At 40.0% G+C, this 24830-nt stretch overlaps 1 protein-coding gene across 1 annotated transcript in view; it reads right to left on the reverse strand.

Annotated features, from left to right (window-relative positions):
• Window positions 1-24830, reverse strand: part of NEBL (nebulette) — a 115108-nt gene that overhangs the window by 34261 nt on the left and 56017 nt on the right. Inside the window, exons 13-19 of the mRNA XM_052651053.1 lie at window positions 24160-24270; window positions 19923-20033; window positions 13491-13601; window positions 13213-13323; window positions 8139-8243; window positions 6146-6238; window positions 3025-3117 (exon numbers count right to left, since the gene is read on the reverse strand). Of these exons, the coding sequence (XP_052507013.1) occupies window positions 3025-3117; window positions 6146-6238; window positions 8139-8243; window positions 13213-13323; window positions 13491-13601; window positions 19923-20033; window positions 24160-24270 (735 nt within the window). The remainder of the gene's footprint in view (window positions 1-3024; window positions 3118-6145; window positions 6239-8138; window positions 8244-13212; window positions 13324-13490; window positions 13602-19922; window positions 20034-24159; window positions 24271-24830) is intronic.

Here is a 24830-nt window from a genome sequence, read left to right on the forward strand (position 1 = left end):
GGTTACCGGAAGGAAGAGTGAGCTAACACACAGCAGCTGGTGAAAAGAAACGTCACACAGCACTCATTAGCTGACATCTTTGCTAGGATTTTACAACGAAAGATGCTTTGCTAATAGATGTCATCATCACAGTGATCCTGGAACTCAGCTTTTCCTTGCCCAAATGTTTTGAATTATACCTGGGGTTGTTTTTCTTCAAACTGTATTATTTCTTGGTGGCCTCTTTGAGTTTGATCCTATCAGTAACGATAAATGGCCACTTCCGTGAGTTCATTTCTTCACAGTACTAAAATGACATTACCAAATGATCATTTTATATTTACATTTAAAAATAAAAATTCTGGATTCATCACCAGAAAGAAGGGTTATGCCAGTCCTATGCCTTCACCTCAGTGATCGGTTGTCACTATAAAAAGAAACCCTGAACCTCCTTCTCCACCAAGCTCCAACAGTGGAAGACCATGCTCTGACCAGCATCGTGGAGATATTTCTTTTTTAAAAAACATTTATTTATTTATTTTGACTGCACCAGGTCTTAGTTGTTGTAAATGGAATCTTTAGTTTCATCAAGTATGAATTTAGTTTTCTGACCAGAGATGGAACCCTGGCCCCTTGCAGTGGGAAAGTGGAGCCTTAGCCACTGGACCAGCAGGGATGTCCCATCATGGAGATACTTCTGACCTACTGCTAGAGCAGGGGATCAGAGTCCAACATTTGTGGTCAGCTTTCCCAGTAATTCCACAACATTCCAGGAAATAAATGAGGATCCAACACAGGGAGATAGAAAGCATGTCCACCAAATGAATTTCTGACAGGTAAAAGGAAAACTAGAGGTTAAAATTCCATTACGAAGAACTCCACAGGGACAGTCTTCATGACTTTTTGGAGCTTAAACTTAGCGTGAGGGAATTTTTTTCTTTTTTTGCAAGACATCACAAGGCCTGCAGATGAAATGGACTTGAGATGTACACCCTCAGCAGTGCACGTGCAAGTGAATAGATATCTGATAAGCCTGGAAAATATATGAGAAAGGGTCAGGCTCTTGCCAGTGCGACTTCTTTCTCTGTACCATGGTATGCAGTTTGAGAGTTTAGGCAGATTCTGTGTCGGATAATTGCCTAAAATGAGGAAAGGTCCAAAGTAATCTTTGTTGATGGCAGGATACAAAGAAAGATGACTCTGGGTAGAGTTCAGAGGAGAAACATTTGTGGAACAGCATCACTAATGTACAGAAATTGTTGCAGACGATTTCTAGTGGATGTCAGTTTGGGGACATAAATTTGATATGGAGACGCTTCCTGTATTGCATTCATCCACTCACAAACATGCTGAGTGCTTTACAGGCAATATCTCACTTAATATTCCAGTCCCTGTTTTAAAGATGAGGTGAATGAGGCTTGGAGAGGTTGGTGGCTTATGAAGGATATACAGCAAGTAAGGTCTGGAGCTAGGATCAAACCAACAGTCCAGAGCCCACATTGTTCTCCACTCCAGAGTTATTCAAATTTCAATCATGTATATACCACTTACCATATGCTATGCAAGGTATCACCTGAGCTGTGATTTCTAGTATTTTTTAATTAAATTAACTCCTTATTTTCAAATAGTTATTTTAAGGGAGTGTTATGCATCTATGATAAATTGAAAACTAGTAAACTCTTATTTGATTTTTGGAGGATAATTGCTTTACAAGGTTGTGTTGGTTTCTGCTGTGCAACAATATGTATCATCTATATGTAAAATATATCCCCTTCCTCTGGAGCCTCCCTCCCAACCCTCATCCCACACTTCTAGCTCATCACTGAGCTGAGCTTCCTGTGTAACTCTTCTTTCACAAAAAGGGACATATTATGACAATCTCTAGGTCACACTGAGTGAAGCCAGTTGGAGAAAGACAAATATCATATGATATCACTTATAAGTGGAATCTAAAAAATGGCACAAATGAACCTATTTACAAAAAAGAAATAGAATCACAGATGTAGAAGACAAACATAGTTACCAAAGGTGGGGAGAGGCATAAATTGAGAGATTGTGAGTGACATACACATACTACTATACATAAAATAGATAACTAATAAGCACCTATTGCACAGCACAGGGAACTCTACTCCATGCTCTGTAAGGACCTATATGTGGAAAGAATCTGAAAAAGAGTGGATATATGTGTAACTGATAGACTTTGTTGTGAAGCAGAAAGTAACACAACATTGTAAATCAACTTTACTCCTATAAACATTAATATTTTTTAAAAAAGAACGCATTGAAGCAATTTAACTCGTAAGTCAAGGCCTGAGCATAGGCAGGCCATCTGAACCAGGGACACGGGCACTTCCGGCAGCCTCCTCATGGCCTGAATTATGCTTTCTCTCCCCACCATCTCTCTCCTGCCATCTTCCACCCCAAGGACTCATCACACTAAGCTTTCCCCTCTTTGAACAGATCTCAGATCATGAACACATTCAGTTTGCACTGCCAGGAGGGCCCTTCCTCATGAAATCCATCCCCAACTTTTATTAATTCTTTAAGAGCTAGCTCAAATGTTACTCTTTTTCCAAAGGTTTTCCTCTCTCTCACTGACATAGCCTTCCTTCTCTGCATTTCCCCAGCACTTTGAAAATAAGAGTTATTATTTACCATTAAATGAGATATTGCATGTAAAGAACCCCCAAAAGGTAGTAAGCACTCGCAGATATTAATTATTTTAGGGCACTTAATGCACAGTCTTTATCCCCACAACTGTTTCTCCGAGAGACCTTGAGAATGCACACAGCCTCTAACCTTAAGGTGTATCTCACTCATCCTGGAAGGCCCCCAAGAACAAGAACAGAGTAGGCATTCAACACCATGTTCTTTGATAAGCAAACGCACATGCTTGGTGTAATGCTAGCCCAACACAAAGATGTGTGAAATCTCATCTCCATCTTTCAGGAACTGGCCTTCCTACTGGTATTCATTCCAATTCATTCTACTGTGCAAGTGTCATGCCCGCAAAAAACAATACTTAAAGAAATGTGATCACACATTGCTGATGTTCTTCTGGTTTTCTTTAACTCTCTTGAGTTCTGGTGGATCTGAAAGGGCTGTTGCTTGTTTCACCTCTTCTTTGTATTTTACCTGCATGATTTATTTTTTTTAAAAAAAAGTGAGTCTTATTCAACATGTTTTAAAAAAATAGTTAGGAATTCTTCATTTTTAACTATTACATAGCCTATTTTTTAATTCCAATATTAATTTTCCTTCAGTGACAACACACATTTTTATTTCATCTGGTGCTTTCAGGATTCCTTTATCTTAAGGTACAAACAAACCCATACCTATTCACCTATCCATCATTGGAGAGGTTTTTTAACTAACATAAGCATATACTGCTTATAAAAATAAATTTTATCATCAGGCAGATGCACCAAAAATTTTGGAAATTATCTTAATGATTCATTATTTTTCTATAATAAAAGCGATTTCTATTTATTATTTGTGTACTCACCATGTCTTTAAATGCAAGAGTCAAACTGAGTTAACTACGAAGTCTTGAAAACACTGCTTACCTGACTGAGAGTACACAAATAATCTAAAATAAGAAAAAAAATAAAAGACGAGCAAGAGGAAAGTGGGAGGAAATATGTACAAGCAGAGGCCATTGAGTGCTGATCACTATAGAAGGTCCAGTACCAGAAAGTCAAGAAGTGTCTTCTACCACACAATCATGTTATGTAAAGCCCGCCTATATCCTGGCATTCACAACAGTCAAAAGCTCCTCAGTCAAGTCTACTTAGAGGAAGAGCAACCAGATAAATGATAACACCAGCACACAGTTATGCCCAGGACAAGCCCTTTAAATTTATAAAATGATTAGTGATGCTATCATATTACATGGTATTTTAATATGTCTAAAATGCACAGAAGGTTGGAATTGAGATAAAGGACACATATATACATATAAATATGGACACATCAGCTAGACTTAAGTGCCATATGTTGAAATTTAGCAAAGACTTAGATCTATACAAAAGACGTTTTAGAAATCACTTGGTAATGACTAAGGCTGAGAGTCATGAAGAGAGTGAAAGTGAATTTGCTCAGTTGTGTCCGACTCTTTGCGACCCCATGGAGTGTAGCCCACCGGGATCCTACGTCCACGGGGTTTTCCAAGCAAGAGTACTGGAGTGGGTTGCCATTTCCTTCTCCAGGAAATCTTCCTGACCCAGGGATCGAACCCGGGTCTCCTGCACTCTAGGCAGACGCTTTTACCATCTGAGTCACCAGGGAAGTCCTCAATACCTAAATATCTTCACTATCATCTATGTTTTAGCATCTGTACATTTCATATGTGATATGAGTAACACCACCAATATTAGGCCAGATCCAAAACAGTTAAATTAAGAGTACACTGAGACAGACTGTCTCCAAGTAGGATTCCAAAACATTCTTAAGAGAGAAAAGTAATACTCAAAAGGCTTGTACTCTGGAGGTGGAAAATGTCGAGATCTTTAAATGTTAGAGAATCCTACCTTGGTTTGACAGATCTTGCTAATCTTGAAAGGGCAACTTTCCATTTGAATACTAAGCAGGAGTTTATAGCCCAGGCTCACAGAGATACAGACCTATGCGTTTATTGTTTGCTAGAGGAGGCAGGGGGACGTCGGGAGAAGAAATGATAGACTGTGTGATTTTCCTAGGGTGAGACGCTAAACACGATTAAAGATAAACATGTTTGTTTTTCATACGACTCCAAATTAATCAAAATGGCACAGTAATTTCGCTGTAGGCAATAGAATTGTGCAGTATGGAACATTTATAACATTATACCCCAGTACGTGGATGGGTACATTTCAAATGTTGTCATTTGGAAGTGAAGGAAATGACCACTTTACATGTCTCAGCTGAACTAATTTCTCTGCCAGACTGGAGCGTTGCCTGACACAGACTCCTGCCACGGTGGATCGGCACTCTCGCCGCCAGGTCCTGTTCCCTATGCTTTCTTCAGGAAACCAGATTCCTTCACCGCACAGGGCTTTAGTGCACTCACATTCTGCAGGTTTTCTGCAAGTTCGTTTCCTGTAAGCCTGTTGACTACAGCGCTCCCTTACTTTCCCTACTCTGTCTCCACAAATGCCAGTGCACACATACTCTAGGATGCCAGGTAACCATCGGAGTTCCTGACAAAGGCGTTTAATCCAGGCAGTTCGACTTGGCTGACTTAAAGAAACTCTGCCTCCAAGGGTGAAGGTGAAGAGAAACATCAGGGAAGATGTAAGGAAAGAACCCTCAACAAGAAACTAAATAGCAAGCTCCTCACATCCTCGATGTGGAACCTAAGGATGTGGAGGCCCAACAGTGAGGGACGTGGGCATCTGCAGATGTTGGCGTGAGTGTGTGTGAATGACTCTGTGTGTGTGGGGGGGGGGGGCGGTGGGGTGGGTGTGCGTGTGGGTGGGTGGGGGGGGGAGTCCTGCAACCACTCCCTGTGGACACCGAGGGATGACTGTATAACTATTACCAAATACACCTATTGGTAAGGGTAGCAATGGTCCATTCTAAATGTCCAGCACTGAGTGAAGAAGTTTTTAATCCATAACATTAAACACCTCCTCTACCCTTCCCCCAAGTTCAAAGGACACTGGGGAGGGGGGTGGGTAATTTATTTTACAAATGATAATGAAGGTGTGTGCTTTTCTTTGCTGGAAGCTCAAAGAAGTAGAAGGTAAATGGGGCCTTTGAAACCTTCTCTTGAGCCACCAAATAAATGTTCTAGTGCCTTTAATCATTCTATCAGGATAAAATTTCTTCCGTCCAAGTTGAGGGGAGGTATTGAAAAGTATCCTTTCTCTGAAAAATGTAATACAGCTAAAATTATGTTCAGAAGGATGAAAACTAATCCTAGATTTCATTACTGTACTATTAAAGTGATCTATCTCTTATGCACTATGATATATATATATCAAGATGAAATACTGCTTTAGGTTCAAGGGGAAGAAGGCTACAGTTTCCTTCTGAAAGTTAGGTCTTTGATATTTGATGAAACAGTGTTTCAACAAAGTGAAGGAAAAAAAGAAAAAGGCAGCTAGTTTTGTAAAGAACTAAAAACATTTATCTAGCTTGTGTTTGCTTTTGCAAAGGATAATTAATGCCATAGAGAACTTACTGAACTAATGTTCTGCTGATTTTTCTTCACTCGTTCAATCTCAGGAGTATCTTTTACTGCTGTGCCAGCTCCCACTTCTTTCTTATAAAATACCTTTGTTATAAGAGAAGGAAAAGAATAACTAAGCTTATTAGAATTCAAGTCCTAGATTAGATTCTTGTAAAGGAAAATTTCTCAGGTTTTAAAGTAACGTGAATACAGCTTCTATTTATGAGAACCAATGTTACATTAATCAATTAAATAATCCATCATGGGAATAAATGCAGAACTTTGGTTTTGTATTCCACAGTCTTGCAAGCAAACCTCTACTACCTGTTCTAGGGTATGCCTGGAACCTTACATGGCTTCAGATTACTTGCTCTAAGAATATAAGTTTTCTTCTTCAAATACAAATATATGTCACATGTGCAGCTGAGAAAAATTAAAGGACATATTACAAAAGCTCACTAAGCAGTTACCATTTAATTCAAAAATAGCATGAAGTTTCAAGCAACTGCTCTTCTTCAAGTGAAAGCAAAGACAGTCTTGTTCTCTTCAAAGAAAATATTAGTTTTACCATCAGCATCAACACTAAGTCAGCCTGTTTTCCTTATCTTCCACTTATTCCTTAAACCTTCCCACGTCTCTCCATCCCTACCAACACCTACCCCTTTTGACCACAAAGCGAAAGAAAAAACAAAGTGTCCTACAGAAAAACAGACTAAGTATAAGGAAGTCATTCGAGGCCAGAACTACTCCCTCTCTTCTTTAATTATTTTTTAAATTGGAGGATAATTTCTTTACAGTATTGTGATGGTTTCTGCCACACATCAACATGAGCTGGCCATAGGTATACACGTGACCCCTCCCTCTTGAACCCCCCTCCTGCTTCCCTCCCTACACTAGCCCTCTAGGTTGTCACAGACACCGCCTTTGGGTTCACTCTCCTGATGTTTGTTAACCAGCAGGTCCCAGCGGGGGTCAGGAGGGCAGGACATATGAGATGTTCCCCTGCCAAAGCTAGAAATCTGGAATCACAGGCGGTAAGGGCCACACAACTCTTCTCCTTCAGCCTCTCTTCCAGCAAGATTGCTACATCTCTTGGCACAGCCTGCCTATGAAGACCCTAGAGGTACCTGAACAGCATACCTGCAGAGTTAAGAGGCTTCCCACTTATTAGAAAGTAGAAAACGTTCCAGAAATTTTAAAAAATCATGGAATTTATATTTTTAATAACATTTGCTTAACCACTAAGTTAATTCTATGTTAAAATATTGGCTGTACCATCAATTTTTATTTTAGAATTCAAGTTCATATACCCATTATATATAAGCCCACTATCTTAATCAATGATGCTAATAAAATTCCTATTCCTCAAAACAAAAATATGACCGTTTAGGAAGTAATTGTTGTTGTTTAGTCACTAAGTGGTTTCTGACTCTTTTGCGACCCCGTAGACTGTAGCCTACCAGTTTCCTCTGTCCATGGGATTTCCTAGGCAAAAACACTGGAGTGGGTTGCCATTTCCTTCTTCATGGGGTTTTCCTGACCCATGGATTGAACTCACATCTCCTGAATCGGCAGGCTGGTTCTTTACCACTGAGCCACCAGGGAAGCCCTTAGGAATTGGTTACAAACTAGTAAATCCCTAGATATATTATCAATGCAATTAATCAATGACCAGGAAGGCAATCACTTCATATGACTATTTTTATCTTCAAAGTAAAATATGTGTGTAAAATTAAGATCTCTTTCCTGAGTGAAATTTTAAAATTTGGTTAAAAGTAGCTGTCGCTTGTACCTAAAAAGGAAATATGAATCTGTAATTCTAAAATAATCATGATAAATTATAAGTTGTAAGAACATTTGGTGTTCTTATGATTTTAAAGAAGGAAAGATATGCATTTGACAGAAAATTCAAGCAAGGCAGCAAAAAAAGCAGACTGAGGAACAAAGGCCCCCTTTCAAAACATCATTTCAAGGTGACAACTGGAAAGAGACAATGGCTACTCACCGCACTAATGTTTTGTTGAGTTGTCTTAATTCTCTGAATTTCAGGAGTATCTGCCACAGTAGAGTAGCTAGAAAGCATCTTCTCTGCCTCATCTTTATACTTTTTCTAAAAATATAAAGTGAATGTGAATCTCAAACTCTGTGTGCCATATTCAAGAGAGACAGAGACAAAGAGAAAATGGTACTACTTTTTCCAACTCTGCTATATCTGAAAGTGAAAGTCCCTCAGTTGTATCTGACTCTTTGCAGCTATACAGTCCATAGAATTCTCCAGGCCAGAATACTGGAGTGGGTCGCCTTACCCTTCTCCGGGGCATCTTCCCAACCCGGGGATCGAACCCAGGTCTCCCACATTGCAGGTGGATTCTTTACCAGTTGAGCCACCAGGGAAGCCCACATGCTCTAAATTATACCTTAGGATTCAAATCAGTTGTTGATGTGTTTGTGTGTGTGAGCTCAGTTGCTCAGTCTTATCCAACTCTATGATGTATTTATGCAACAGTAAAAATAAACAGCATACGCAAACAGAGTAAGCAAACAGTCTAGGAAAACACATTCACCTTCTCTCAGGCAATGGTTCCCACTCAAGACTATTCAAACACCCTGGGACGGCCTGACCTCTATGGAAGTCCTAAGCCTAGAACCTACTCTCTTAGGAGCAGTTCCAGTTCCTGTTCAAAATAGCCCTTACAACTCCTACCAGTAACCTGACTCTCTTTGCTTACTTGTCTTCATGCTTCTAGATTTATACTTTGCTTCCTACTTCAGATAAAGATACATTTGACTAAGGAAAAGGTACTAGTATTTTATACTAGAGATAAAAATCTCAATTTTCCTTTTGCTACTAAATGTACTATTATGAGCTCAGATATATCCTAGGCAATGCCTTCTACTAGTGCCAGCATTTTACATAGTAGTTCAGTTCAGTTCAGTCGCTCAGTTGTGTCTGACTCTTTGCAACCCCATGGACTGTAGCACGCCAGGCCTCCGTCTATCACCAACTCCCAGAGTTTACTCAAACTCGTATCTATTGAGTTGGTGATGCCATCCAATCATCTCATTCTCTGTTGTCCCCTTCTCCTCCCACCTTCAATCTTTCCCAGCATCAGGGTGTTTTCAAATGAGTGAACTCTTCATATCAGGTGGCCAAAGCACTGGAGTTTCACTTTCAGCATCAGTCCTTACAATGAATATTCAGGACTGATTTCCTTTAGGATGGACTGGTTTGATCTCCTTGCAGTCCAAGGGACTCTCAAGAGTCTTCTCCAACACCACAGTTCAAAAGCATCAATTCTTCAGTGCTCAGCTTTCTTCACAGTCCAACTCTCACATCCATACATGACCACTGGAAAAACCATAGCCTTGACTAGACGGACCTTTGTTGGCAAAGTAATGTCTCTGTTTTTCAAAATGCTGTCTGGGTTGGTCATAACTTTCCTTCCAAGAAGGAAGCATCTTTTAAGTTCATGGCTGCAGTCACCATCTGCAGTGATTTTGGAGCCCCAAAATAAAGTCTGGCACTGTTTCCACTGTTTCCCCATCTATTTGCCATGAAATGATGGGACCAGATGCCATGATCTTAGTTTTCTGAATGTTGAGTTTTAAGGCAACTTTTTCACTCTCCTCTTTCATTTTCATCAAGAGGCTCTTTAGTTCTTCACTTTCTGCCATAAGGGTGGTGTCATCTGCATATTTGAGGTTATTGATATTTCTCCCAGCAAACTTGATTCCACCTTGTGCTTCATCCAGCCCAACATTTCTCCTGATGTACTCTGCATAGAAGTTAAGTAAGCAGGGTGACAATATACAGCTGTGACATACTCCTTTCCCAATTTGGAACCAGCCTGTTGTTCCATGTCCAGTTCTAACTGTTGCTTCTTGACCTGCATACAGATTTCTCCGGAGGCAGGTCAGATGGTCTGGTATTCCAGCTTCAGCTCACACCAGAGGCGAGGGGTGGCGGGGTACAGGGTCTCAGGGGTTTTGGGTTCCAAAACTTGGGGAAGGTTGTCAATAACAAGGAGAGGCAAGGGTGCGAGGAAGTCATGGTGGGCCGAGGGCAGGCAGTGTTGTGGGGTCCTAGGGTTGGGATGAGGAACAGAGCGTCCAGAGGCCAAAGCGGAGGGACAGGCCTCTGGTCTGCAAGGGGGCACTCTTTGTAGCTCTTGACCCCACACCTAAGCCTCCAGCTTTTTCCTTTGTGAAATACAATCCTAGAGCTCCTAGGAGGCTTGGCGTTGCCCAAGACCTGAGGGCAGGGCAAGGAAGGCTTTCCAGCAGTGGAGAAACAGGAAAACAACTCCAGCAGTGCAGTAAAAAGGAAGCGGTGCTAACGAAGGCCCTAGCGAGTCACAGGAGAAGCTTCCAGCCCCAGCCTTTGGACAGCATGACAGGGAAGGCAAGACAACAAGTTTGGAGTCCAGAATGGCTACCCGCTGAATGATAGATACCTCCTAGAGGATCAGAGAAAGGCAACCCCACAAGCAGGTATTATTATCTACTCTTGGGGAAACTGAGGCACTAGCTAAGTGTCAGAACCAGGATTTAAACCCAGCCACTCTGGTTCCAAAGTCAGTGAAGGTAACTGCATGGCATACTGCTGCTTGTTAAGGAAGGAGAATATTGTTCACATTGAAATGCACCACAGCATCATTAAACCCTTTTAAACATTCCCTTGTATCTCAAATAACTAAAGTTCTTTAAAATCAGATGTACCCTCATATCACACTCAAAAAATCAACACTGTTAAATTAAAGCAGGAATTCTAACAACTCAGGCATCACTTCCTATGGGAAGGGTTTACTTTTGTTATCTTTACTTTCTGGTAGGACATATCATAATTTGTCATACTATATTTGCATGATTATTTGATAATTAGATTACCTAGTAGTTCCCCAAAGGCAAAAATCCAGGTCTAATTTTGCATGTAAATGGGTGTTCAAGAAGTATCTACTGAATGTATGAATGAGTTTGCCAACTTTTCTCCACTGAATCAAATGGCAATATTCCCGTTTTAAGAATTTATGATTTTTAGTTTAGCTGATCCAACTAGTGTCAACCTCTCCAAGTTTGTGTGCCACCATGAGACACTGAGGACAGACGAACACACTTCAGGACCATCCCATCTGCTGTCACTGAAGAAGGCTGAGAAGCAGGCAGTTCCTTTGATAAATACTTAATTCTGGCATCATGATACCCTTGAAATAGAGCAGGACCCCATGGGGACTTCCCAGGAGAGACTCCACTCCCCCATACCTCCACCTATTTCTTGTCTATAGAAACACCTTAGTCAGAGAATAAATTTCATCAGAGAATGTGGAAATATGGAAACAAAGGAAAGCAATCAAACAAGACCAAATAAAATTTAGTCATTAAACAAAGTCAAGGACTTTGGTTCTTCCTGAAGAGCTATAGAGAATATTTTCAGCCGTATCCTTTGAGCTGCTTTGTAAATGCTGAAACCTCCACCAGGTGGAATAAGTTAACTGCATGGTGAAATAGACTATCGCTGTGACATAAGCTGCCACAGTTTTGAGAACTGGACTCAAGGAAAGGGGAACAAACCAGTCTTGGAACTGAAGATTAATTGCACTTAAAACAATCAAGAGGACACTGATTAGACCATCACATGATCAATTTCAAGACGACTGTCAGAACCGACACTTCTCTGCTCACAGCTCCCCTCCCTTTGCCTCAGTTCAGTTGCTCAGTCGTGTCCGACTCTTTGCAACCCCGTGGACTGCAGCACACCAGGCTTCCCTGTCCATCTCCAGCTCCCTTTGCCTATACGCCCCTAAAATTCCCCTTCAAAAACTCCTGCCCCTGATAGCAAGGGATAGTTGGTTCTTTGGAACATGAGTCCACTTTCTCCCCAGGATTGCTGGCCTCCTCAGCAAAGCTATCTTTCCTTTTACTCACATTTGTCTCTCAATATTGAATCCTTGTGTGACTAGCCCCTGAACCTGAGTTCTGTGACACTCTAATTTTGAACCAGTGGATGTTTCAATTCCTTGCTTGTTAGTCAGAATTTTGACAAACTTGGTCAAATTTTGTTAAAAATTATTTCAACATAAACCCCATTCGCCAAATCCAATTTCTTCATTACCTTATTTTTTTTCATTCCCCGATATTACTTTTCCTGGAGAAGGCAATGGCACCCCACTCCAGTACTCTTGCCTGGAAAATCCCATGGACAGAGGAGCCTGGAAGGCTGCAGTCCATGGGGTCACTGAGGGTCAGACACGACTGAGCGACTTCACTTTCACATCTCACTTTCATGCACTGGAGAAGGAAATGGCAACCCACTCCAGTGTTCTTGCCTGGAGAATCCCAGGGACAGGGGAGCCTGGTGGGCTGCCGTCTATGGGGTTGCACAGAGTCGGACACGACTGAAGTGATATAACAGCAGCAGCATACTACTTTTCCATTGGGATTCATTCTTTTTATAACAAATATTATAGCAAATAAATTATTCACTAATGAATAACTTTGCCCAAATCAGATTTTATCAATAACTTTTTTCTTCCATGATATACTTTCTCGCATGGTCATTATTTCTCTTATATCCAGTTTTCTGGCAGATCTGTCACAGATATACTTGGCAAATTAAATTTTATCAACAAAACTTAGATCTTACATTAAATTTTGGTTAATCTTCAATTTCACCTTATACCTTGTACAGTTTAACTTATTCTAAGTTGTTTATTTAAACTAAAATATGCATGATGAAGTAGATAAAAGAAAATTCTTTGTATTTTTTGCAGGATAAGCATTAGAGCCAAGTTCACAATGGAATTAAAAAAATGGAAATAAAAAGGTCAAAATGTCCTTGGACTCAAAACAGAGGGACCTAATAGGGATGCTCTGATGCTCAATAAGTTTTGTTGAGCTGAATCTACAGCAGTTGTCCCTTTCATTATTGGGATAATCAAGTTTGGTCAGTGGTTACTTTATAATAGAGTGCATTGACTTTGAATAGAAAGCCCTCAAAAAGACGCAAATCATAGAGACACACAGAGCAGAAGGTGCTGAGATATTAGAATATATTATCCTGAGCATCTTCATTCTCTACCAACCTGGCTATAGATTTCAGATGCCCTCTTGGCTCGAAGCATATCCGGGATATCCATGCTCACTTGCATTCCTTTCCCTTTAATTTCATTTTCTAAGTCTTTCTTATATTCTTTCTAAAAGAACAGAAAACAATCTTCAGAGCTCTGCATGGCTTTCCATAGCAATGCAGATATTTACATGTTTGAATCTCAATGTCACACATGTGGAAACACCATTTATATTTCTTCTGCATCCAATTTGATATGTTTGTTTTAAACTTTGTATCCCATTAGTTTCTTACCTGGCTGGCCATTTCAGATGCTTTCTTGGCTCTCTGGATATCGAGAGTATCTGTGCTCACCTGCATGCCTTTCCCTCTAATTTCAGTCTCCAGATCTCTTTTATAATCTTTCTGCAGAAAATAAAACCTGAAATTAGGACCTTACAATAATTCAAAAATCTGCGTTGAAAAACTTGATGTCATTTTTGATGTCAAGATCATGGCTTTTAGAAATAAACTGGACCTAAATTCACTTCTTTTTTTCTAGGAAACGACAAAGACTTAATTTGTGGCAGAACACAACTTGGAGTGACCACAAGGACTCAGGCAGCTTTTTTTCTACTAACCTGACTAAAGAAATAAAACAGAGAGAGGTGAAGGAAAATATTTTATATTTCAATAAAGTGATAAAATATTGGTTAATATATAACTCAATGAATATCAATAAAATGTGAGTGTAAAAATGTCACATCTCATAAGTTTTCATTTCTCTTGAGTAAATAACCTAGAAATGAAATTGCTGGGTCATATGGTAACTGTTTAGCCTTTCGAGGAACTGCTAAACTGCTTTCCAAAGTGGGTATTCCGTCTTACAATCCTAGCAGCAATACACAAGAAGGGTTCCAATTTCTCTACAACTTCACTAACACTTGTTATAATCTGTGTTTTTTTATCCTAGCCTTTTAGTGGGTGTGAAGTAATACATCACTGTGGGTTTCTTTTGCATTTCACTGATGGTAATGATGCTGAGCATCCTTTCGTGTGCTTATTGGCCATTGGTATATTCTCGTCTTTACTGGCAAAAGCCCCAATCCATAGTAAATAGACTATATTAAAGTATAATTATATCTCTTATGGAAGATACTATATATGTAACTTGATAATACATGTGTTACATTGCTATTGACTAGTTGACAAAATGTTATACTTTGAAAACATTTAATTAAATATGTATTGATTTTTAAAAATTGTCATATCTCATTCTGTAGTGAATAATTGCTGGCTGCTTCCTGGAACCTCACTCCTGTTTTTCCTTCATTCGCGCCTTGATTTGTCACTGGGCAACTAGCTGCTTCCTATTCTAAGCCACCAACTTGGCTGAGACTGGCCCCAGTGCAAGGACCCTACTGGGCTGAAGAAAATTGTTACACCCCACCCCTGGCCCTTCATGATTGGTACATTTAAGGAAAGGAACCTTTCTCTTTCCACACAATGTATCAAGAGACTTTTCTTTCCTTCTGGACATGAATGGAGAAGTTTGCAGCTCTGGGAGCTGCCATGTGCCTCCTTGCACATGGGAGAAGAAAGCCTGCCTGAGAAGATAAAGTCGGAAACTAAAACAGAATCACACTGTGTAAGTCCTAGATTAAGCCATGCCCAAGAATTCCTCTACTGTTGGGTCACAAAAACAATAAAAATTATCTGCTTTTTTGAGCTGGATTATCTGTTATCTATAAAATGTCATGATTACACAGACACAACTGTCTTAAGATACTCTTGTCACATTTTAAAGCTACTGATTATTCTTATTCCTATAATTGAACATTTGTCTGTATGTATGTTATTCTTCAATGAAAATTATATTAAAAGGAAACTACTGACTATATCCTATTAAATTTCTTCAAAAACAATTATTTCCTATTATGCTGACATACCCAAGATTTGTGATTTCATGCTATATAAGTAAATTTTGCTTTGCTTATTTGTGATGCTGTAAATTTAGAGAAGTCGTAAACAAAAATTTCAATCTAGAGAAATGCTATTTACTATCTACCCATAAATCTGCCTATTTCCACCGACTTACAGTCTCAGTTTCACTTTACTGAAGTGAAATAATAATAAAGTTAAACATTCAAGTAAAAATGTTTAACTTTCCTACTAATAATATTAAATTATCACTATGCCTGTAAAAAGCTCTGTTTTTAGCTAAGGCCCAAAAGCAACACTTCATTTGAAAGACAATATATGTAGAAACTGAGGTATTGATCATAGATTACCACCAAAATTCCATGGTAGAAATATGTCATTTAATGTTTCCAATATGAATTTTCAAATCTAAAAGCATTCAAAAGCACATAAATAGACTACATGGACTCTAGTCACATCAGCTAATATTGATGCATAATAAAATATCTTACAACTTAGAAAACCTTAAAAGAAAAACATGATGACATCTATGTTCCAAGAGCCTGAGTCAGATTTCTTAATGAAAGTCACCTTGAACGAATACTGGATTTTGCACTCTCTTCATAATTACAAAAATAACAGAAAATATAAGTAGTGATTTGATAGTTGCTAGATAGTCAGTTACTCAGAAGACCAAGGAGGCAACCATAAGGAAATACTAATAAATCTAAGAAAAGAAGGACAAGAAAGAGCCAGCCATGCAAAGACAAGGGGAAGGACTTTCAGGAAGAAACAGAGCTGTACAGAGACCGTAAAACTTGTGGAGGTGCAGCCAGCCTGGAGCCTTTAAGACTAGAATATGATGAGCAAGGGAAGAAGGGTACAGGGGTTGAGAATGAGCAGGAGGGGGAGTATGGCATCATACTAGAGCAAGGAGTATGGTGCCCATACTGCACATGACTGGAAACCACTGGAGAGTTTTCAGTGGGAGAAATCAGAAAACTTAGCTCTTCACGGATTGTTCTGGCATCTGGGTAGATAATGAGGTTAATGTTGGAAGCAGAATCTTGTTTAGGAAGCTACTGCAGTGATCCAGGAGATAGAGATGCTGGCTTGGACAAAAGTGGGGAGAGGTAGATGGATCTAGGAAATCATTATGGTTGTGGAGTCAATAAAACTTGCTGACAGTAGGAATCAAAGTAACTTCTGGGATTTCACTGATACCACCTGCAAAGGAAGGGGTGAAAGAAGGAAGCAGATCTAAGGAAAAAATGAGGATTTTCAGTAGGTTAGGTAGAAGTGATGTCACTCCTACCGGCTCCTCTGTCCATGGGATTTTCCAGGCAAGTACTGGAGTGGATTGCCATTTCCTTCTCCAGGGGATCTTCCCGACCCAGGGATCAAACCCGGGTCTCCTGCATTGTAGACAGATGCTTTACCATCTGAGCCACCAGGGAAGTCCAGGTTATGTAGAGTCCCTCTTATAATACATTTAAGTGTCATTGACATGTGGTAATGCCTAAGTGTAAGTGAAAGTGCAGTCGCTCCATCGTGTCCGACTCTTTGCGACCCCGTGGGCTGTAGCCCATCAGGCTCCTCTGTCCATGGGAGTCTCCAGGCAAGAATACTGAAGTGGGTTGCCATTTCCTTCTCCAGGGGATCTTCCCGACTCAGTGATCAAACCTGGGTCTTCTGCATCACAGGCAGATGCTTTACCCTCTGAGCCAGCAGAGAAGCCCTACAGGACATTAAGGCAAATGGTTGCATATTTATATCCATGTTACAGAACGCAATTTTTCTAAAACAGTGAGGTAGAATTATATGAAGTGACATGGAAAAGAAGATGTTAAGAAGCAGAAGATATTAAGAAGAGGTGGCAAGAACACACAGAAGAACTATATCAAAAAGATCTTCAAAACCCAGATAATCACGACAGTGTACTCACTCACCTAGAGCCAGACATCCGGGAATGCAAAGTCAAGGGGGCCTTAGGAAGTATCCCTACGAAAAAAGCTAGTGGAGGTAATGGAATTCCAGTCGAACTATTTCAAATCCTAAAAGATGATGCTGTGACAGTGCTGCACTCAATATGCCAGCAAATTTGGAAAACTCAGCAGTGGCCACAGGACTGGAAAAGGTCAGTTTTCATTCTAAACCCTAAGAGAGACAATGCCAAAGAATGCTCAAACTACTGCACAATTGCACTCATCTCACACGCTAGTAAAGTAATGCTCAAAATTCTCCAAGCCAGGCTTCAACAGTACATGAACCGTGAACTTCCAGATGCTCAAGCTAGATTTAGAAAAGGTAGAGGAACCAGAGATCAAATTGCCAACATCTGTTAGATCATCGAAAAAACAAGAGAGTTCCAGAAAAACATCTATTTCTGCTTTATTGACTATGCCAAAGCGTTTGACTATGTGGATTACAACAAACTGTGGAAAATTCTGAAAGAGATGGGAATATCAGACCACCTGACCTGCCTCCTGAGAAATCTGTATGCAGGTTAAAGCAACAGTTAAAACTGGACATGGAACAACAGGCTGGCTCCAAATTGGAAAAGGAGTACGTCAAGGCTGTATATTGTCACCCTGCTTATTTAACTTCTATGCAGAGTACATCAGGAGAAATGTCGGGCTGGATGAAGCACAAGCTGGAATCAAGATTGCCAGGAGAAATACCAATAACCTCAGATATGCAGATGACACCACCTTTATGGCAGAAAGTGAAGAAGGACTAAAAAGCCTCTTGATGAAAGAGAAAGAGGAGAGTGAAAAAGTTGCCTTAAAACTCAACATTTCAGAAAACTAAGATCATGGCATCTGGTCATGGCAAATAGATGGGGAATCAGTGACAGATTTTATTTTTCTGGGCTCCAAAATCACTGCAGATGGTGACTGCAGCCATGAAATTAGAAGACACTTGCTCCTTGGAAGGAAAGTCATGACCAACCTAGACAGTATATTAAAAAGCAGAGACACTACTTTGCCAACAAAGGTCTGTCTAGTCAAAACTATGGTTCTTCCAGTGGTCATGTATGGATGTGAGAGTTGGACTATGAAGAAAACTGAGCACTGAAGAATTGATCCTTTTGAACTGTGGTGTTGGAGAAGACTCTTGAGAGTCCCTTGGACTGCAAGGAGATCCAACCCGTCCATTCTAAAGGAAATCAGTCCTGAATATTCTTTGCAAGGGCTGATGCTGAAGCTGAAACTCCAATACTTTGGCCACCTGATGCAAAGAACTGACTCATTGGAAAAGACCCTGATGCTGGGAAAGATTGAAGGCAGGAGGAGAAGGGGACAACAGAGGATGAGATGGTTAGATGGTATCACTGACTAAACACACAAAAGTTAAGTAAACTCCGGGAGTTGGTGATAGGCAGGGAGGCCTAGCATGCTGCAGTCCATGGGGTTGCAAAGAGTCAGACATGACTGAGCGACTGATCTGAACTGAACTGAACTGAACATGGAAAGGGGTCCACGATATTCAGTGAGAACAGCAAGCACAAAGTACATTGTATTTATTTAAGGTTTTTTCTAGTTCCTTGTGCACAAATGTATAGTTATCTATATATACAGAAAAATAGATCTGCAAGGCTCTACAGAAAATTCCTAACAATGGCTATCTCTCAGGAGGATGACAGAATTAGGGGTAGAATTAGAGGCAGAAGGTTTTCGAATCTCTGTTCAGCATGCACCCTCCCACCCCACTCCCACCATTTCCAGATGGAATCCCTTTCGGTCAAGAATTCTATGCCATGCCTAGTTTCTGTGTCTGAAACAAGGTTATCACCATTCCATTCCCCTGGCCAGTATCTAACCCTGGGGATGGAGGCAGATCTCAGCACAGCAGTAACTCCCCTGGTAGTTATTCAGCTACTTCTCAGCCTCCAGATGCCCTGGGTGGGAGTCAGTCCTAAGCCAGCTCTGCCTAACTGCAAATGTCACATTGTAGCTCTCAGAGTAGCGCTACTGGAGCCTCATCCCCAGCCAGCCTTAAGGTACGGGAGCTGTACCCCTTAGCCTGCACCCCAACTTTCGCTTTACACGCGTTTCTTCTAAATCATCTCTTCCCAAACACTCTCTGCTCCAGTGGCCCTTCTATATTTTCAAAATTTCTGGGGGAATTCAAGAGATGTAGAACTGATTCTGGGTTCTTTCATTCGAAAAATACATATAAGATCTGACTCCTACAACTTTATTATTTTATATCTATCACATCATAGCATCTAAGACAAAACTTCAATATCCTGTCGTTCATGTATTACATGAAGAAGAAATGGTTTTAGATGAATGAACGTCAACACAAAATGCTGATTCTACAGAAATTTCAGACACACTGTTGAGGTCCACAGAGCATATTTTGAGAACACACTACCAAACAAACAAAAATAGCATCATTGTCATGTTACAATCTCAATGTGTGATTTTCAAGTTCTGCTCACATAGCTGGAAACGAAATGTGCCAAGTAGCACATGATCCATCCTCAAAAAAGATGGTATGAAAATATTAACCATAGAGTAAAAGTAACATGAAACTTGTATTATGGGATAAAGTAAAAAAGTGTATCCGTGTCTGTGTCTGTGTGTTCTATTAAAATGCCTTTCTCCAAGTTTTCTTTGACATACTTGAAGTTAATGAGCAAAGCAGAAACCGTAAATTTTTCCAGTAAGCATGATGATTGCGAATGGTTTCCACTCCAAACTGTTAAAGTAGTCACAGAAAGCTTTGAAAAAGTCCATGTATTAGTCAGTTTGTTATTATGATTTGTCAAGTTCCAAAATAGGAGCCTCAAGGCCTACATCACTCACTCTCAATACTCACCTCACTGGCTATCTCGGAAGCTCTTTTGGCATGCTGAATTCCAAGGGTGTCAGTGCCAACTTGCATTCCCTTCCCTTTAATTTCTGATTCCAGGTCTTTCTTGTATTCTTTCTATAAAAAAGCAATATTTTCCAATACTCAGACACTGAGGGGACAAAGACATATCTGAATTCAATGATACCAAAAATGGCTGAACATGTTTTCTTTTTTTTTAAAGAAGAAAAAAGAGCTTACTTTGTACTATGAATGATCACCTAGACCTAAATTTTCTGAGCTGCTTAGAACTATATTCACTATCCTCACTGAAGAAGAATTTATACACTCTCAAGATTTTTGCTATATAAGGCAATTGCCAGGTAACAATCTTCACTGACTATTGTCTTGGGGCCAGAAGAATTGGAAGGCAAGTTTGATTGAGTTCTTTAGAAAGAAGACCAACTTTGAGGTTAGGGCACTTGAGACCACTTGTGTGATACTGGGACTGTTCCTTCCCATTTCTGGTTTACTCATCTGCAAAATGAGGATTATAGTTCCTCTGTGCAGGATCACTGTGAGGATCACTGAGACTGCATATAGCCTACTGCCGAGAACAGAGTGGGTTTTCAGTAATTGATAGCTTTTTTTCTAGTTTTTTACTCCTATATCCACATCCTAAGGCCTGGTTTATTGGTGTTCCTGCCACTGTCTTGCCGTCAACTTTCTTTGGATGAACTCTGCCACTGAGAGTTTAAAAAACATTTCCCAAGTATTATTAATAAGTAATTTAAAAAATTGAACTGATGTCACTAGATATATCACCCATAACAGAAAAAAAATTTATAGAAAATTACTGCTATAGATAAGTGTGGTGACAACGTCAGTCAAAGACATCACGGTGGATAGTGTTGTTTCTGCCTCTTCTGGCAAAAAGTTCCACAATTTTCCCTTAAGGAATTACCTCTAATCTCTCTCAATCCATCAACTCTGGGTGGGTTGTTTTGGGGTGAGTGTCAATTTTCTTACATATATTTTTAATTCCACTAAAATGAGAGACGTGAAAAGCAAGGAGAAAAGGAAAGATATAAGCATCTGAATGCAGAGTTGAAAGAATAGCAAGAAGAGATAAGAAAGCCTTCCTCAGTGATCAATGCAAAGAAATAGAGGAAAACAACAGAATGGGAAAGACTAGAGATCTCTTCAAGAAAATTAGAAATACCAAGGGAACATTTCATGCAAAGATGAAGGACGGAAATGGTCTGGACCTAACAGAAGCAGAAGATATTAAGAAGAGGTGGCAGGAACACACAGAAGAACTGTACAAAAAGGATCTTCACGACCCGGATAATCACAATGGTGTGATCACACATGTAGAACTAGACATCTTGGAATGTGAAGTCAAGTGGGCCTTAGAAAGTATCACTATGAACAAAGCTAGTGGAGGTGATGGAATTCCAGTTGAGCTATTTCAAATCCTAAAAGATGATGCTATGAAAGTGCTGCACTCAATATGCCAGCAAATTTGGAAAACTCAGCAGTGGCCACAGGACTGGAAAAGGTCAGTTTTCATTCCAATCCCAAAGAAAGGCAATGCCAAAGAATGCTCAAACTACCGCACAATTGCATTCATCTCACACGCTAGTAAAGCAATGCTCCAAATTCTCCAAGCCAGGCTTCAGCAATACGTGAATCGTGAACTTCCTAATGTTCAAGCTGGTTTTAGAAAAGGCAGAGGAACCAGAGATCAAATTGCCAACATCTGCTGGATCACCGAAAAAGCAAGAGAGTTCCAGAAAAACATCTATTTCTGCTTTATTGACTATGCCAAAGCCTTTGACTGTGTGGATCACAAGAAACTGTGGAAAATTCTGAACGAGATGGGAATACCAGACCACCTGACCTGCCTCCTGAGAAACCTATATGCAAGTCAGGAAGCAACAGTTAGAACTGGACATGGAACAACAGACTGGTTCCAAATCGGGAAAGGAGTACATCAAGGGTGTATATTGTCACCCTGTTTATTTAACTTCTATGCAGAGTACATAAAGAGAAATGTCGGGCTGAAAGAAGCACAAGCTGGAATCAAGATTGCTGGGAGAAATATCAATAACCTCAGATATGCAGATGACACCATCCTTATGGCAGAAAGTGAAGAGGAACTAAAAAGCCTCTTGATGAAAGTGAAAGAGGAGAGTGAAAAAGTTGGCTTAAAGCTCAACATTCAGAAAACTAAGATCATGGCATCTGGTCCCATCACTTTATGGGAAACAGATGGGGAAACAGTGGAAACAGTGTCAGACTTTATTTTGGGGGGCTCCAAAATCACTGCAGATGGTGACTGCAGCCATGAAATTAAAAGACGCTTACTCCTTGCAAGGAAAGTTATGACCAACCTAGATAGCATATTCAAAAGCAGAGACATTACTTTGCCAACAAAGGTCCGTCTAGTCAAGGCTATGGTTTTTCCAGTGGTCATGTATGGATGTGAGAGTTGGACTGTGAAGAAAGCTGAGCGCCGAAGAATCGATGCTTTTGAACTATGGTGCTGGAGATGATTCTTGAGAGTCCCTTGGACTCCATGGAGATCCAACCAGTCCATTCAAAGGAGATCAGTCCTGAGTGTTATTTGGAAGGAATGATGCTAAAGCTGAAACTCCAGTACTTTGGCCACCTCATGCGAAGAGTTGACCATTGGAAAAGACTCTGATGCTGGGAGGGATTGGGGGCAGGAGGAGAAGGGGATGACCGAGGATGAGATGGCTGGATGGCATCACTGACTCGATGGACGTGAGTTTGAGTGAACTCCGGGAGATGGTGATGAACAGGGAGGCCTGGCGTGCTGCAATTCATGGAGTCACAAAGAGTCGGACATAATTGAGCGACTGAACTGAACTGAACCCACTCCAGTATTCTGGCCTGAAGAATTCCATAGACTATATAGTCCATGGGGTCACAAAGAGTCGGACATGACTGTTGTGAAGAGGTGCCATCACATAGAAACAGCCTCTCAAGAGCAAAGCAAGAGTGAAGATAACAGAAGAGAGAGATGAAGGAAAAGGGACAGCATTCAAATTCAGGATCAAATCTGAATGTGATCCTCAGATTTCTCTGTTCTTAAAGCAAAACAGTTTCTTATCAGGTTTGGCTTGGGTTTCTATTATTTGCACCCTGACTAATACAATCACATCAACATCACCATTGTGATCATCATTATTGTTACCGTGGTTTATTGACATATGTGGATAAAGTCTTAAATTTCTTCACTGTTAAAGTCAGTGAGACTCTCCCCAAAGACAGTGTCATTATTTGCTATCAAAGTAATGAGATAACACAAGGATTAAAGGACTTACAGCACTTCAGAGGCACTTCATTCTTAAAAATTTCATGTAAAGTGAGTAACGGCCACTCTCATTTTATAAAGAGGTTCAAGTGGACTCAGTAGCTAGCCAAGGACTGGGACAGCCAGTGAGCATGTGAACTTTTAAACTGTAGTTACTAACAGACCACCTTCCTAATCTGCCTTTCACCAGTTTAAAAGATGACATTAAATTTTATTCAATTATTTTGGCTAAGTATATAGAATTTTTTCTGAAATAAGGAAATGTTCATTTTTCTCATACCACATAGACAGGAGATGGTGAGCATCGTTTTTTTAAAAAATGCATTGACTGCAAAAAGATTACTAGGACATAACTGCTTTTTACCATCTTACACATAAAAGCTGTGGAACATTTATATACAGTTAACTTTGGCCACCTCATGCGAAGAGTTGACTCATTTGTAAAGACCCTGATGCTGGGAGGGATTGGGGGCAGGAGAAGAAGGGGATGACAGAGGATGAGATGGCTGGATGGCATCACCGACTCGATGGACATGAGTTTAAGTGACCTCCAAGAGTTGGTGACGGACAGGGAGGCCTCGAGTGATGCAATTCATGGAGTCGCAAAGAGTCAGACACAACTGAGCGACTGAACTGAACCGAACTGATCTCAAACAAGAAGGTTAATTCCCCTATTACTATCGTCAGCCCTCCACATGAGAGGTTCCTCCACATCCAAGGTTCCTTAGCATTCACAGATTCAACCAATCATGGACCGTGGAGGATTGCAGAATTTACAATTGAAAAGTATCTATAAGTGGACCTGCACAGTTTACGTCCATTTTGTCCAAAGGCCAACTGTATAATCTCTGAGAAAGACTTACAGACAAGGAAATCAGCTGAAAATTCATAGATTCTCAATCGTTAAATAAATGAACTCACCTCACTAGTCATTTCAGATGCTCGTTTTGCTCTTTGAATATCAAGTACTTCGGAATTAAGCTCCATTCCTTTCCCTTTTATTTCATTTTCCAAATCCTTTTTATATTCTTTCTATGAAACAAGAATATTACTGTTTGAAATTTACTGGGAAACTCTTTAATTTATACACTGTTTTACATGTGTTTCCACAGACCACAGAAAGAAAATATTTCTAGAAAGGAATGAACCAGATTTCTGAGCATTCCTGCTCTTTATTTCCTACAGATACTTCATTTTCTTTTTTAGTCATGGTTGTGTGGTTGCCAATACTATCAATCTTTTTTCTTTTATCCTGTCTTCCCACATGTTTTGGTACCATATTGGAGCCATATTTTTAAAAGATATCTTCCTTTTTCAAAATTTATTGATTTTTTTATTGAAGGATAATTGCTTTACAGAATTTTGCTGTTTTCTGTCAAACCTCAACATGAATCAGCCATAGGTATACATATATCCCCTCTCTTTTGAACCTTTCCCCACCCCATCCATCTCCCTAACCATCCCACCCCTCTTCCCTTTAAATGGTAAGGAAGGTCTTAAGAATGCATGCTTCTTACTAATTACTTGAAGTATTTCTTTGAAAGCTGTCTATAAAATATGAATCATTAAAAGAACATAATTGGAAAGGAATG

The sequence above is a fragment of the Budorcas taxicolor genome, chromosome 13 (genome assembly GCF_023091745.1).
Source record: "Budorcas taxicolor isolate Tak-1 chromosome 13, Takin1.1, whole genome shotgun sequence".
In the NCBI taxonomy this organism is placed as follows: Eukaryota; Metazoa; Chordata; class Mammalia; order Artiodactyla; family Bovidae; genus Budorcas; species Budorcas taxicolor.